General features: G+C 41.7%; 2 protein-coding genes across 2 annotated transcripts in view; both read left to right on the top strand.

The window, feature by feature from the left end:
- Positions 1-4,024, top strand: part of atp10a (ATPase phospholipid transporting 10A) — a 35,997-nt gene extending 31,973 nt beyond the window's left edge. Inside the window, exons 21-22 of the mRNA XM_063890619.1 lie at positions 144-331; positions 950-4,024. Of these exons, the coding sequence (XP_063746689.1) occupies positions 144-331; positions 950-1,418 (657 nt within the window). The 3' untranslated portion in view covers positions 1,419-4,024. The remainder of the gene's footprint in view (positions 1-143; positions 332-949) is intronic.
- Positions 4,025-13,336: 9,312 nt separating this feature from the next.
- On the top strand, positions 13,337-14,992 carry LOC134869979 (growth arrest and DNA damage-inducible protein GADD45 beta-like). Its single transcript, XM_063891968.1, has 4 exons — positions 13,337-13,595; positions 13,771-13,872; positions 14,008-14,233; positions 14,342-14,992. The coding sequence occupies exons 1-4, from the start codon at positions 13,552-13,554 to the stop codon at positions 14,453-14,455; spliced, it is 486 nt and encodes a 161-aa protein (XP_063748038.1). The 5' UTR covers positions 13,337-13,551; the 3' UTR covers positions 14,456-14,992.
- The last annotated feature ends 1,135 nt before the right edge of the window (positions 14,993-16,127 follow it).

Below are 16,127 nucleotides of genomic sequence, written 5' to 3'. Positions count from 1 at the left end.
ATTTGAGATCTGCCTCCCAACAGACACAAAAGAGGAGTCAAGGGGATTACTGAGCCAGACCGGCTTTGAACACCCATCCTGATGCGTGATCCTTATTTTTAGTAAGAAGTTAAATGACCCTCCTCCTGTATCCTCTCCGGCAGACGCGGATGAACTGGCTGTGCATCTCCTTCAGCGTCTCGTTGTTCTTCACCGTGGCGCTGTGCTACAACGCCTACTGCCCCACCTGCTTCTCCCCCTCTAACCCTTACTGGAGCATGCAGCGCCTCCTGCAGGACCCCCTGTTCTACCTGCTGTGTGTGATCACGCCGGCAGCCGCACTACTGCCCAGGTACTGCACACACTCTCCCCTGTTCCTCAACAGACCTCAAAGTTATTCATTCCATTTTTATTCATGACCTCTGCAACCAGCTCTCTCCGCACCAGATGTTCTTCATGTTTATCCAAAGAGTCGTCATTCCTTTCATTTCTTTGAAGTAGTGCTGGCCTTTTAGCCTGAATCGCCTCCATTCGACTCCTTTGTTTACTTCCTAAACATAGTGACATCACTACGTAACACGCATGATTCTATTGGCTAGTGCTCCAACACATTCGACAATAGGTTAGGGTGGGACAGCTCTAGACAATTGACCAATCACAACAGAGCCGGGCCAGCTAACCAATCAGAGCAGACTGGTTTCAGACGGATGGTGAGAAGAGCTGCAGCAGCACAGGCAGTATGAGAAACTGCGTTAAAGCATGGAGACATGTCCCAGGAGAGACACTACGCACTGATATGAACCTGGAAAGGAGAATAATGTGTCTCTCAAATAAATTCAGATAGCGGTAAATTGATAATTTGATCTTTGCAGTTGAGTAACTTGACTACAGTTATTGCTGTGAGAAGTTTCTGAGTTGTTGTGCAGAGGAGAGGAGTGCTTTCCTGATGTGTCTCTGTGTTTGTTTGCAGATATTTCTACAGGGCATGTCAGGGCACGCTGTTCCCCAGCCCGGTGCAGGTCGGCAGGCAGTTGGATAAACTCCCCGCTGAAACCCGGAGGAACATCCTGAGCCTCAGCGGGGTCAAGATGGGGTTGCCGCTCGGCCCTAAGCCTCACTTCCTGTCCCTCGGAAAGACTTCCTTTAAAGGGTGCAATAAAAAGCAGCAGCAGCAGCAGCAGCAGAGGAGGGGGCTGCAGACAGACAGTGACAAGGAGCTCCCCTCTGCAGATAAAGACACTCTGCCTTATACCAAAGACGCTGCTCCTCCTGCCTCCAAAGACTGTCTGGATCAGACTTTGGATGCGTCCTCCTGGATCACCTCCACGCCGCTGCTCTCCCCGTCAGACGGCGTTCAGTTTCCCCCCGACGGAGACTCATTCTGCGTCAAATACTCCAGGGGCTCGGAGGACAGACTGAAGTCCGATCAAAGCTCCTGATGTCTTAAATAAGATGCTCAGACTCCAATTTGCACGCTAGTTTTTATATAAAAATCTAATTTTATTGAGATTCTTTTATAAGAGAGACACATAGGTACTTTATATTTTGGATGGTTTTTTTTAATGATGGAAGAACTGGAATACTTCCTGTTCGCAAATCCTGGATCTGTCTTTTCATTTCGAAGATGCATCTCAGTCGTTTTTATATTCCACAGCTGCCTTACCTTAGGAGATGTTTTCCACCTGTAAGTGCATAAAGAGGAGGATCACCGCGGCCTTGAATCAGTGTTTATGCTCCAGAGAAAAGAGAGATTTACTGTCTTTCTACAGTAACATGTCGCAGTGCAGATTCTCAAAGAGTTTTATCTTTACATAAATCAGCAGGTCGATGTCGTGGCTCTGTGCACCTGTCAGTGTTTTTGCTGGATTTGCAAATGTTTGTTTGCTCATTGTTTTAGGAACTGTATACAGCTGATCTGTCCTGCTGTACAGTCCGCTGAAGAATTATGAGAGCTGTCAGCTTTAAATATGATTATGCATCAAAAAAGCTTCTTATACAGCAACAATCTACCAGTTATGATGCTTGTTCTGACTCCTGTTATAGGGGTGGCTCATTAAAGGAATAGTTTGACACTTTAGTAAATACATATATTTGCTTTTATCACAGTAGAGCTGCAACAATTAGTCAAAGAAATTGCTGAAAATATTTGTTTTTCATGCAGAAAATGCTGCTCTTCAAGTTATTCACTGAAAAAAAGGATTTAAAGATCTCCTTGGACTTTAAAAAGCTGGGATGCACACTTTTCAATATTTCCTCACATTTTACATGCAGACCCTTAATATACAGAGTTATTGGTAGATTCAATTAAAATTATAGTTGTAGATTGACTTCAAAATCTGTAAAATCAGTAATCTGTGCTTTTTTATATAAACTCTATGCACCTGGCCCAGAAATACTCCAGTTTACAACCTTTCTACAGAGCCATGCTAGCAGTTACCATTCATTTCCAGTCTCTATGCTAAGCTAAGCTAACCGTTTCTTGGCTGTATCTTCACAGTTATGCATCTGCCCCAGAAATAAATATGTACGTCCGTTTTTATTCAGAGTAAACCAAAGATAAACAATATTGATTTGATGTAACACTACTCCATTTATTTACAGCCTATGGAGAGAGCCAGGCCAGCAGTTTCCCTTCATTTCCAGTCTCTATGCTACACTAAGCTAAGCTAAGCTAACCGTTTCTTAGCTGTATCTTCACATTTATGCATCTGCCCCAGAAATAAATATGTATGTCCGTTTTTATTGGAGTAAACCAAAGATATGGCATATTGATTATGTAGGTTTTAGTTTAATGCTACTCTGATTATGAATAACCTTTGGACAGAGCCATGCCATCCGTTTCCCTTCATTTCCAGGCTCTATGCTGAGCTAACCTTCCCCTAGCTGTAGCTCCATATCTCACACAGAGAGGTGTCAATCTCCTCATCTCTAAATTGTCAAACTATCCCTCTGAGCACTGTAATCACGTCTCATAAATGTAATTTTACTTGAAGGTCATTTTCTAACCGTTTAGTTGAATCTGTTTCTCAGCTGGAAACCAAAAACCTCTGCGATGTAAGAAGAAGGTCTTTCCTAAATGTAAAAAGAAGCGGCTTTAAGATTCAAAATGTGCACTTTGAAAGGATTATTTTAGAGTTTTGCTCCTGCAGGTTGCATGCTCCGTTACCTGTTTTATTTCTTTCACTCTACTGGGAGTTATAAAGCTGCACACATTTCTACAGTTTAATTGCATTCAAAGCAGCAGCACCTTTACTATGTTATGATTGTTTAAATGTCAATGCAGTAACCAAAGATCCTTTATATTCCTGTAATAACAGAGCAATACGTTGTGCCTTAACACTGGAAAAGAGATTACAGGTCAGCTGTTTGTGTGCAGAGGTGAGGAGCGTGAGGTGGAGAGGATATTTATGATGAACACGCGATGTGGTTTCTCCCTTCGTCTGTTCTCTGGCATGTTGTTCATTCTGCCGGCCGATCTGTTGTAAAGCTTCGGTCTGTTGTGGGGTTTAGCTTTTTGGCGTCGCACTTCGTGTGACAGGATGAAAATCGAGGGTTTTCACTGATGAATGTTTCTCAATTAGCAAATCTGAGCTCCATTTGTTGGGTTTCATTTGTATTTTCATTCCTAAATCAAATTAAAGGGGCCCTATTCTGTTCATTTTCAGTTGGATCTCAGTATTTAATGTCTTACTGATGTCATTACGTTACATAAGTAAACAAAGGATTCCAATAAAAGCATTTCAGGCAGGGGGGCGAGAGTGTGGGAGAGAAGCAAAGGGATGTTTGCCGTTGCTGAACATTTACATGCACACAAAAGTACAACAGGGCCTCTTTAAATGTGTGTATATTGTAGATGTTAAGATATCTGCTGTTCACTTCAGTGTCATTCCAAAGTATTACAACTAATTGACCAAAAAATCACTCAAAGTTCTTTAGCCTCAAAAGAAACACCTTTTTTTGTGTTTTAACGTGTATTCGAGTTGGTGGAGATGACTTGAGTGAACAAAATAATAAAGTATTCATCCTTTGCTGCCTGTTCAGGAAACGGTGCTCTCTGTCTGCTTCAGGAAACGGTGCTCTCTGTCTGCTTCAGGAAACGGTGCTCTCTGTCTGCTTCATGAAACGGTGCTCTCTGTCTGCTTCAGGAAACGGTGCTCTCTGTCTGCTTCAGGAAACGGTGCTCTCTGTCTGCTTCATGAAACGGTGCTCTCTGTCTGCTTCATGAAACGGTGCTCTCTGTCTGCTTCAGGAAACGGTGCTCTCTGTCTGCTTCAGGAAACGGTGCTCTCTGTCTGCTTCATGAAACGGTGCTCTCTGTCTGCTTCAGGAAACGGTGCTCTCTGTCTGCTTCAGGAAACTGTGCTCTCTGTCTGCTTCAGGAAACAGTGCTCTCTGTCTGCTTCATGAAACGGTGCTCTCTGTCTGCTTCAGGAAACGGTGCTCTCTGTCTGCTTCAGGAAACTGTCTCAGTCCATCTGCTTTGTGGTTGGGGGTTACTTCAAAACTGTAATCTGTAACTGGTTACTTCTGTTACTTTTGGATTCCTGATTATTTATATGGTGTGTGTTTAATCTGCGATGTCGTGGTGGTGGTGGGGGGGGTTATTAATATTTCCTCTCTGAGGGGAAAGGGACGGACGAGGCTCTGCTGATGCTGCCTTTGTTGCAGAGCCACGCTGCACTTTTATCCCGGTGTGAACATGGAGATAATGATGACTCCTCCGCCCTCTCTGCTGCTGCTCCGTCTCTTTTAAAGCCCGGGTGTAAAGCAACCCTCTGATCAGCTGTTTTTATCTGCAGACTGTGTGTAAGAGAGGGACTTCTGTGCCCTTGTGCATCGCTTCTACTCTGAGAAACAATATGTCCCTGCTGGACGAGGCTTTAGATGAGAAGCACGTGCAATAACATGGATTTTGTCACACATAGAGATTGATACCATAATAAAAGTCCTCTCTGGACATCCTCACAGTCGTCCGTCTTTGGAGGATACTCTGTACTTTTACTCCACTACAGTTAATAGCTTGAGTTGCTAGGCAGATTAGGACTTTGTTATTGTGACAGAGTATTCCTACACTCTGGTACTTCTACTTTACTCAAGTACAAGACCTGAGTACTCCTACTTGTACCTGCAGTCAGTCAGGAGGCTCCTCCTGCAGAAGCTATCAGACTCTGGTCATCATGACACCTGACTCCTTGACCCGCCGCGTGACCCATTGTTTTAACGAGCTTCAATCAGGATATTTTCAATTTCCTAAACTGCCTCGTAAATAATCTGTTCCCATGAAGCTGCCAGAGAAGTGCATTATGGGTATTCTTTAGCCTCTCCTCTCCACTTTGCTGGTTCATTCAGTGGAAACATGCATCTCTTTTCCGTCCAAATAAGACATGAGTGCGAGCCAACACCATCTGTCCTCCAGTTGGTGGAGTCACTGCGAGGCTCTGTCTGCAGCAGCCAATCACAGGAGCGGATTCAGAGCCAGAGCTTTAGTATTGCTCCTTTACAGACTGACTTCACACGGACTCAGGAAGCTGCAGCACAGACCCTGCAGGAACCCAGACAGACAAACACCTGCAGGTCCTTCACTGACTCCAGCTCCTCTGTTGGAGGAAACACGAGCGTTAAGTGACACATCTCCCTCCCCAGTCACGTCTGATCTGCTAACCCTCTCACCTCTTTCAAAACCCACCTTTTTACTTTTGCCATCAACTCTTAGTCCTCTCACCCCTCCCTCCTATTCCACCTAGCTCAGCACATTTCCCTGTTGCTGTTATTTTTCTTTACTTGCTTGTGAAGCGCTCTGAGCTCCAGGAAAAGCGCTTTATAAATAACTTGTATAACTATAGTGTAGATATCCAGAGGAAGTCATATCAAGTCCCTCTCCTGACCCTTACTCACATTGTCCTCACATTTCCAGTGAATCAAATAGAAACTAATCCCTGTTTCTCTCTGAGGGGCCCTCCTGACGGACCCTCCTGGATGATCTCCTCTGATGTCTTTATGTTTCCTCAGTCCTGACCCCCTCAGTGACCTCTCTGTTTGGCTCACTTCCAGAATCCTTCACAGCCATGATAATAATCCTCCATGCAGCACTGTTGTCCCCCCCCCCCCAACCCTCTGTCCTCCTGAACCATCATCTGAGGTTAATAGAAATGTCCCGGGGATGGCAAAAATGACGGCTCTCTGAATCCATACCAAATGTCTGCGAGGGGAACGATGCAATCACAGATGATCGCCTCGTTCAGAGCAGAGGAATCAGCTAATGTCCGGAACTCCACCAGAATCCCTCTCTCACCACCTGAGGTTATCTGAAGTGATGAAACTAATTCCTGTGTGAACGGATACTTCATTATGTTTCTGTCTCTTGCAGCAGTGACTTAGTGCATGCATTAAGAGGACTCTGAAGTAAAACTAAATAACAAAGAGGATGCAAAGCAAGAAACAGTGCAGAATGCTCAACATGTCATGGGCATTTTTAATTGAATTTAAATTTATTTTTCACTGTTTTATTTTTATTTTATTTGCTTGATTTTATTTTATTTTGCTTTATTTTAATTATGTTTAATACACTTTAATTTATTCATTTTTCAATGTTTGATTTGATTTATTTTTATTGTGTTTTATTTTATTTTAATTGTTTTATTTGATTTGATTTAACTTAACCTGAATATGAGCATAGTATGTCCTCTTTAAGGCATTTCTGTATATATGCGTATGTTAAAATTGCGATGAAAGGTCAAAAGGTCAGTTAATCACTGCTCTGCACAAACTGAATATTTTTTTTCTCAATTTATCTCTTTATATTTACCATTAAATGTAGAAAATCTGACATATTAGAAAAACAAAAGAGAAATGCCCTTAAATTAAAATGTCCCTCCAGCGCCCCCTAGTGTTCATGTGGGTTACTGCAGACCGCACAATGACTTCAGGGTAGTTGTTGGCAAAGACAATTTGAAATCCCAGGCTCCTCTAACAATGCAACATACTAAACTTAATATATGGAAGACATAAAGTTGTGCAAAAGACAGAATGGTGTGGTTAAAACAGCAAGAATAAGAAGCAGCTCGTGCAACAATGGCACGAGTTAAAGACACTTACACTGACTCGATATATAGAGCAGCAGGGCAGCTTTCAGGAGCGTCCTTTCAATAACCTGTGCATGCACTAAGTGACCCAAATATCTGAGTTACAGAAACTAAAGGTCTCCCTGAAATACACAAAATGCTGCATGTGAGGCTCGTTCAGAATATCAAACGTCAGAGCGACGCAGGGATGACATTCTGCATGATTTACAGAGCCCTATTGAAGTATGACATGATGTATACACCTGGCAGGTTTTATTTATGGGTTATGAATATGATTTAGAGGTTACTGATGAGATGCATGTTGCTGTGGCCTCCATCAATACTGTGTGTATGCATCGCTGCAGAGATGTTGGTTTAGGTACCAGATCATACTGAGTGTTAACTAAACAGCTGTTTTCATGCAGCACAGAGATGCAGGGAGTATTTAATGGAGATGTATGAAAGCATTAAAAAGCCATTTAAATCATATTCTAGTATGCAAGTTAAAGTTGTAATGGCTTTGTCTACTGCAGGGTAGCTTGTGAATTTACTCCAGGTGGAACTACAGTCTGATTTAAGGGCTGATTATATTACCATCATTAATCCTAATCTGCCTAGCAACTAAATACATGAAGTGGAGTAATCCAATATGACATCTATTTTATTTCCTGCAACTTAATAAACTACGGTGTGTGTGTGTGTGTGTGTGTGTGTGTGTGTGTGTGTGTGTGTGTGTGTGTGTGTGTGTGTGTGTGTGTGTGTGTGTGTGTGTGTGTGTGTGTGTGTGTGTGTGTGTGTGTGTGTGTGTGTGTGTGTGTGTGTGTGTGTGTGTGTGTGTGTGTGTGTGTGTGTGTGTGTGTTTATGCAGTGAAGTGCAGGGCCTGCCACAAACTGTATGTGGGGGGAGACAGGGAGCGAGCTCAACGTCAGGATCAAACAGCACATCTATATGATGAATAGTGGGAACGGCACCACTGTTTTATATTCACATTTTAAGCTCCATGGCCCACATAACCTCCAAAGTTTGGGCCTGGAGAGCAACAGGGAGTGGACCACGGCCCAGAGACGGGCAGCGGAGAGGAAATGGATCCACCGCCTCTGTGTGTGTGTGTGTGTGTGTGTGTGTGTGTGTGTGTGTGTGTGTGTGTGTGTGTGTGTGTGTGTGTGTGTGTGTGTGTGTGTGTGTGTGTGTGTGTGTGTGTGTGTGTGTGTGTGTGTGTGTGTGTGTGTGTGTGTGTGTGTGTGTGTGTGTGTGTGTGTGTGTGTGTGTGTATTGTCCTGCAGACTCTGTGTTATGTTACTGGTTTGGAGGTGTGAGGTGTAAATGGAGCTGCAGGAAAACCCTCAGACTGAGGAGAGGACGAGGGTCCCTCAGCAGGACACACACTCTGAATCATCGCGCCTCAGAAATGTTAAATTAGACCTTTAATTAGTCCCTGTGTGAATTCTGAAATACACTAAAGGGTCTTCAAACGAAGAGTCTCTGCTTTAAATCCGCTGCAGGAAAACTGAGTGTTAAAACCCCTTAAAGTTCATTTTACAACTGAAAGTCACTTAACTTAAATCCAATTAATTTAAGGACTCTTAAACTTTATTTTATAGCTTTTAAACTCCTTAAAATGATTATTAATACAAATGTTATGACTTAAAAATACTTGAATTGAAAGCTGCTCTGTTTAAGCCTTTCTGGGGATTTAAATTGCTTTCATTTTGAGCCCTTTAGACTTTAATTTAACACTTAACAGCCACTTAAACTTTAATCATATGCCTTAAAAAAACACATTTTAAACTGGATAATTTGATGCTTGGAAAAAAATAGGAAACTGCTTTATGGATATATAATTTAGAAAAAGGAAAGACATATAAATATATGATTATTGGTCTTTAATATCACTGGATTCAGATGAGAAGAAACAAAACACTTAAAATGATTTAGAATCTTAAAGTTACAAATGATATATCGAAAAAAAGATTCAGCATGTTAGAAAAAACAAATAATGTATAACCTTAAATAAAAAGCAGAAGAATACTTTGTCTCTTAAATTATTTTAATTAATACATTAAAACCTCTTAAACATTCTTTTGGAAAACACATCTCTAAATATATATTCCTCCATTATTTGTGTTTATGTAGTTGTGTTTCTTTTTGATGTGTGTGTTTTTAATACTTATTTATAGGTTTTTATTTGATTGTATTTGTTGGTTATTTACTCAAACATAAATTGGGATTTACAGGCAAAATATAAGTGAAGGATTTGTTTATGGTTTAGAGTAAGTATTTCAGGTATACATTTAAAGTGCCTTAAAGGTCATGAATATTTAAATTAAATGTCAAAGGGTTTAAAGGAACAACATCTTAATGTATATCTTGATTAACTCAACAAGTAATCCAGTCACATGATCCATCAGGAGGTCCTTTCACAATAAAAGCCCATCATTAACCCTGTAAACCTGGACAAAGACACTAAAGACCCTTTAATGACTCCCATAATCAAGAATAAATCCATCAAAATAAATCGGAAACATGAAGGCTCACCTGACCTGAAAGACAAATACACATTTAAGGGATAGTTAAGGGGTTTTACCGTGATTCATTATGAGGAGGATTTATCCGCAGACTGATGAGCTCGTTAGCAGCCAATCACAGCGCTCATTAAGGACACGTGTGAAGTGGAAGTAAAACGGTCACATATGATGACATCACTCATTCAAACGGATCCTGAGGAAACGACTCATCACGTGATGAAGTGTAAAGGGCTTCACTGATGTATTAATTAGAACTTACAGGAAATTAATCAGCTGGTAGAAACGGAAGTGAGATGAATTTAGGGCCTAAAACATATCTCTGTTTTAAAAGATATGTTTTTATTAAAACCTTTAAATCACGTGTTAAACCCTTAAAGTTGTCTTAGAATACATGTGTTTAATGGTTTAAATGAATGTCTAAAATACAAGGGTACTATAATAAAAGTAAATAATCAACATAAATAAAAGTGATGAAAATTTAAAATAATTATATAAAATAAAATCAATAATAATTCAAATAAATACAAATGATTATAATTCTAAAGACAAAATAAATGTTTGTAAAGACACATTACCAGGTAAAATTAATTAAAAAACATTTAAACAACACACAGAATTATTTATATATCTTGTAAAATAAAGACATTTTCAAGAAGATTTAAAGACATTAAATAAATTACATTAAATTAAGTGTCACATGAGCAACGGTGGAGTCATTGGGAGTAAAAAGGTTGCTCCTCATCATCGTTAGTGTCTATCATAAAGTGTTAATGAGCAATCAGCTGATCACATGTCTCTGATTTTAGTTAAATAAAGTGTAATGCAATGATTAATGGAAAACAATCAGATAGAACATTTTGATTTAGTTCCAATAACTGTAGGAAACTGTAAAATAACTCAACATTTTAGGTCATTATTTGATGTAAAAAAGGAAAATTGGGTGCAATTTTAAGGGAACATGACAAAATAAGACAAACTTAAACAGATCTCAGGGTCAGGTTGAGTATATTTAGTTTGCTAAAATATCTTAAAAATGTAATATAATAAGCTAAACATTAACATATTAAATGACATCTTAATAAAAACTCTTAATTCAGGTCCAATAACCACAATAAAATCCTCTAAAATAGGCAAAACTATATTATATTATAATATTTAAAGGAGAAAGGACAAAGCGAAAGGAATCTAGAAAACATGAAACACATGTAGAAGTCGTTTAAACAACAAAAAGAGAGCATTTTAACAACATAAATAATCAAATAATAAAGTATTATTGGTCTAATCCTCCTGTAGTAGCCGGGACTGACCCGCAGGTGGCAGCAGAGGATTTTACTGTCTAACTTCAACCTCAGTTTCTTCTGCAAATCAAACTCTATTTAATGTTGCATGGCAGATTCATTATGTTATGTATTATTAGATCTGAAATAAACTGATTAAACCATAATATAATTTAACAGAAAATAAATGGGGAGTGAACGTGGTGCATCATCATCAGATAGTAATCCTGGAAATCCCTTAAAGACACTTACTGTAAAACCCCTTTAAGGACAACCAGAACTTCTAAAAATTGAAACCTGAATCCAACATTTTAACTTAAATAAACTTCATTGTGAAATTATTACAAAGGGCAAACATGTGGAATATGTGATTTATGAACATATATCAGAATAAAAGTCCATTAAACTTTAGTTTTATATATGCATTTGACCCTAAACCTCATAAACGTTCATTGCTTTTACACATGTCATAAGAATATAGTGGTATGGGAAACATCACTCAACTAAAAGTTCATTTCTTAGACCTCAAATGAAGGGCTTTCATATATTAGCCTTAGATTAAGTGGTCCGATCCCAGGTAAGATTGAATATTTAAGAGAGTGTGCAGAGAGGATGTGTGCATGCTGTCTGAGGTTTTAGATCAGTCCTTAGAGAAACAACCTGCAGATTTGTTTCTGATTATTTTCGTTTTCATATCTGGAAACCCTTTAAGGATCCACTGAGGTTTCCTAAACAGCTTCCAACACTCCCATGAAACTGTCCTGAAAAACCTGCAGAACTCCCCCAAACTTTCTGCATCTCGTAATAAAACCCCCTCAAATCCCCCTTAATGGACCCTGAAACTCTCTCAAAGACACTCAGGTGTCCCCCCGCCTTCATCCGGGACTTGCATGTCTGTTCTACTAACTGGTTTCCCCTCAGTCTTGTTCCAACATGTCCTGCTGGTTTCACTGTGCAGGGTCACCATGTGGTCTGTAGGGGGCGTCTGAGTCTCTGCAGACTGATAGGGGTGATGGGGGAGGGTGGGGGGGGGGGGAGTGTGTGACAGGAACATGTGGTGTGAGCATATATGCAGGAACCCACAGCACAGTGACTGCATGCTTTTGTTAAATGAATAACGTTGCATCAAATAATATATTATTCCGCGCGAGTCCTGCACGCTGCGTCAGCCGGAAGAGATATTAATAACCCGGATGTACGCCCCCAGAAGCTCCATGCTGCACACTGAAGCTTTCCGTATCAGACACTAAACTGCAGAATATGAATTAAAGGGATTTGAGGGGGTTTCTTTAGGAGATGCAGGAGTTTTGGGCGGGTTCTGCAGTTTTTCAGCACAGTTTCATGGGAGTGTTGGAGCTCCTGCAGGGGGTAAGAGACTCATGGGAAACCTTAGTGGATCTTTGAGATGTTTATATTAAAAGGAAAATAATGCAAGAAAAACCTGCATGTTGCAAAACGTTCTCTCCTGTTGTTGCCTCTTTTGATGACTGAAAGAACCCTCAGACTACATGCACATATGCTATCTAAAACTGCAGCTACTTTGCACTCTTTTGTATTTTATATAATATCCTTATTCAGTATTTGTATTCAGGATTGTGTAACAGAAATTCCCCTACTGCAAGAAACAAAACAAAACAAGGTGAAATAAAAGAAACCAAACGGTCATGTGAGTTTAACCTCGTGTGTACCCACTCACATATTCAGTTTTTTTTTTTTACTCCTCTCTTGCACAACCTCGCCTCAGTTACACAACGCAGAGCACCGGACTCTGGCACGGGGTCGGTCACCTGTTCCCCTAAGAGCTACTGCAGAAACCAGGTTTCAGTTTACGAATTATTCATTTCTGTTTCACCTCTGCAGTGTGGCTGTATTGTGGCGCGCGCGTGTGTGTGTGTGTGTGTGTGTGTGTGTGTGTGTGTGTGTGTGTGTGTGTGTGTGTGTGTGTGTGTGTGTGTGTGTGTGTGTGTGTGTATTCAATATTCAAATGCTTGTGTCATATGCACAGTAGCTATAAAATGTCCCATGCTCCTCCAACAATGTAACATAAAATAATACATAAAACACATTTAGAAAACGTTATAGATAATATTGTAGGTGGATGCATGTGATGTGGAAGCAGTATCAGCTGGATGTTTACTCATATTCGGCTTCATTTCAGGGGAATTCTGCAGCTTCTCCTGGTGCAACTGGGAGCAGATTCTGGGGTTTGGGCACTGAGATCTGGAAATTCCTGCAGTGAGAGAAACAGATCCCAGTCAACAAACTCGAAGAGTGTGAAGAGAAAGAAGAGGAGGAGGAGGAGGAGGAGGGAGGGAGAGGAGGGAGAGAGCGGGGGATTCTCCGAAACCACCCACGTGGGCTCAGCGGCGTCTGCTACGCATTCAGCCAATGGGCGCAGAGTACGGGGGATCTATTGACAGCCGCGGACCAATCAGGAGCCGAGCAGCCGGGCGGGGTGACGAGGGCTTCGGAGAAGGGGTATAAAGGTAGCGAGTTTCTGCTTCAGAGGCAGAGAGCTCCACACAGACTCACACAGCACGGATTTTACTCTTCATTTGAACTCCTGTTTAACGGACTCTGGAAGGATCTCTGCACCGAGCTGGATTACTTCTTGTTTGGACTTTAAATTCAGGAACTAACAACAGCCTCTCCGCGCTGTGGATACTTGTTTTACCCTGGATTTTGTGGATTACTTTACTGACTTCAACATGACTCTGGAAGAAGTCATCGGATCCAACAGCACCGAGAAAAAGTAAGTTACTCATGCGTAATTGTTTCCCACATGCGTAATTACGCACTGGCAAGTAGCAGCAAATAACGTTAGAGCAGATTTGAATCATACTTTCTGTTGAGCCTGTATTATAGGAGATCATAAAGCCATTTAGTGTCACTGTTTGCTCGTTTCTAACCGCCTCTGTGCTCTGCAGGATGGAGACGGTGAGTCAGGCTCTGGAGGAGCTGCTGGTCGCGGCTCAGCGGCAGGACTGCCTGACTGTGGGAGTCTACGAGTCCGCCAAACTCATGAATGTGTAAGTCTGATTTTCAACAGCACCTTTTCCGATCTTTACAAGTATACCTTCCACTTTTCATACCAGGCAGTAAACCTGTTTTTGACTTTACGATGATGCTGATTTTAACCCTTCCTCCTCCTCTTCCTCCTGCAGAGACCCGGACAGTGTGGTCCTGTGCGTCCTCGCCACTGATGAGGAGGATGAAGGTGACATCGCGCTGCAGATTCACTTCACTCTGCTGCAGGCTTTCTGCTGCGACAACGACATCAACATCCTGCGGGTGTCCGGCATGAGGCGCCTGGCGCAGCTGCTGGAGGAGGACAGCACTGGGGACAGCAACGGCAACGAGCCCCGGGACCTGCACTGCATCCTGGTCACTGTAAGTACAAGCCCAGAAATGAAATCTGAATAAATGCAGAATAAAGACGGTTAGGTTGTGACGTGTTTCCGGAAGTCTGACCGTGTTCCCCTCTCCTCTGATCCACAGAACCCCCAGGTGCAGCCTCTGCAGTCTACGGCCCTGCAGAACATCAGCAGCTTCTGCGAGGAGAGCCGCTGCAGCAACCAGTGGGTTCCCTGCCTGGAGATGCACGACCGCTGATCCGAATCGGGCCGAACCGAACCGAATTAGACCGCTGCTGAGCGGAGAGAAAGAGTCCAAACAGCCGGCCTTCTGCTGAAGACGATTAACGGCGTTTGAGTAAAGAGAATTGGGCCGAACCGAGCCGAACCGAACCGAACCGGGGCTTAACTGCAGCCCGACCGGGGGATTGATGGTTCCGGTACTGGACGGGTTCTGAAGGCCGGACCGGCCTGTGCAGGGGGAGGGCTTAGTCCTGAAGCTGCAGACAGAGGGGGGAACTGTGTTAAAGAATGTGACTGAGAATGTCACGTGACCGAACCGATGTTGAATGAACTGAGCACGTGAAGCTACCTGAGCTGCTGGTGCACGTGCTGCTCACCCGTCCTCACACATGAACTGAAGGGGGGACGTTAAAAGGACTTGTGACGTCATTTTATGATTTCCTGTGAGGAGTGGAGTCACACACTGAACGTTTACAGCTGATTATTTAAAGCACAGATGCATTAATATATGATGATGTTTATTTAACCTGACCAATAAATTATTTAACGAGAACTTACTGATATTGAGTGGTTCCTCCAGCAGGAGTGTGTGTGGAGGTGTGTGTTTGTGGAGGTGTGTGTGTTTACCACATTGGAGTGATGACTACAGTTGAGTCATGCATTTTGCACAAGGGAAAAAAACAGAAACTTGAAAAGCAGGAGTGTTTTTACAGAGGAGTTTCTCCCTGGAGCTTACTGCAGTTGAATTTGAATGCAAATACTCTAACAGTTATCAACGTTTTGAGTCTAATTTCTAAAAAGCAGCACTTCCTGGTGTCCAAAACAGCTGTAGTTGAGGTGCTCTTATTGTCTGTATCTGTAGATGCAAAGGAAACTATCTTTAAAAGGGGCTTTATTGTAATGGCAGTTCATGTAAGATAGACTAACAGGCTCATTTAAACCTGTTTATGGGTTAAACTCTACAGAATGACTCACCCTGAAGCCAGTTATAAAATAGTGTTCCTATATAAACTGAATCTAATAATGATCCATATTAGTGGATTTATATCTTTAAAATAATCTGGAAATAGCTCTTAATTTAAGCGGTAAAAACAACAATGTTTGCCTCTCAGATTTAGTGGAGCGGAAGTAAAAAGCAGTCTAAAAAGGAAAGACTGGATTAAAGTACACATATTTGAAGTGGTGTGTTTATGTGCAGTTCTTAAGTAAATGTACTTGAAACCCCACTGAGGACACGCCGTGTTTTATTACATCCTGATTCAATCACTGCCGCTCCTGCTCATGAGTCAATACTCATCTGTTTGAATACAGCATAGAGACACGATCCAGAGGGAGTCTGCATCTGAACACTGAATAGAACATCCAGAGAACATTCACAGATGTTCTGGAGTCCACATCTCTCTTTCTGGTTGCAGGAAATCTGTGTGTAAGAGGAAAATCGATGGAGCACGAGGAGTGTGTTTGCAGAGATCTTCACACCACTTCAGTTTCCATGGTGTTGTTCGCAGTGTGTGTATTTTAAACACACACACACACACACACACACACACACACACACACACACACACACACACACACACACACACACACACACACACACACACATTGGAAGGGACTCTGATCCTGTGCTTCAGTCAAAAAATACTGGCTTTCAAGCAAAAGTTCAAAATGTTGTACAGAAATGTTAT

Source organism: Eleginops maclovinus, chromosome 9 (genome assembly GCF_036324505.1).
Source record: "Eleginops maclovinus isolate JMC-PN-2008 ecotype Puerto Natales chromosome 9, JC_Emac_rtc_rv5, whole genome shotgun sequence".
NCBI classification, from domain to species: domain Eukaryota; kingdom Metazoa; phylum Chordata; class Actinopteri; order Perciformes; family Eleginopidae; genus Eleginops; species Eleginops maclovinus.
The sequence above is the reverse complement of the archived record's forward strand: the minus strand, read 5'-3'. Positions and strand labels throughout refer to the sequence as shown.

Coding starts and splice junctions, on each gene's coding strand:
- LOC134869979 (XM_063891968.1), top strand. CDS start 13,552: ATGACTCTGGAAGAAGTCATCGGATCCAACAGCACCGAGAAAAA. Junction 13,873..14,007: donor TCCGCCAAACTCATGAATGT/GTAAGTCTGATT, acceptor TTCCTCCTGCAG/AGACCCGGACAGTGTGGTCC. Junction 14,234..14,341: donor TGCACTGCATCCTGGTCACT/GTAAGTACAAGC, acceptor TCTGATCCACAG/AACCCCCAGGTGCAGCCTCT.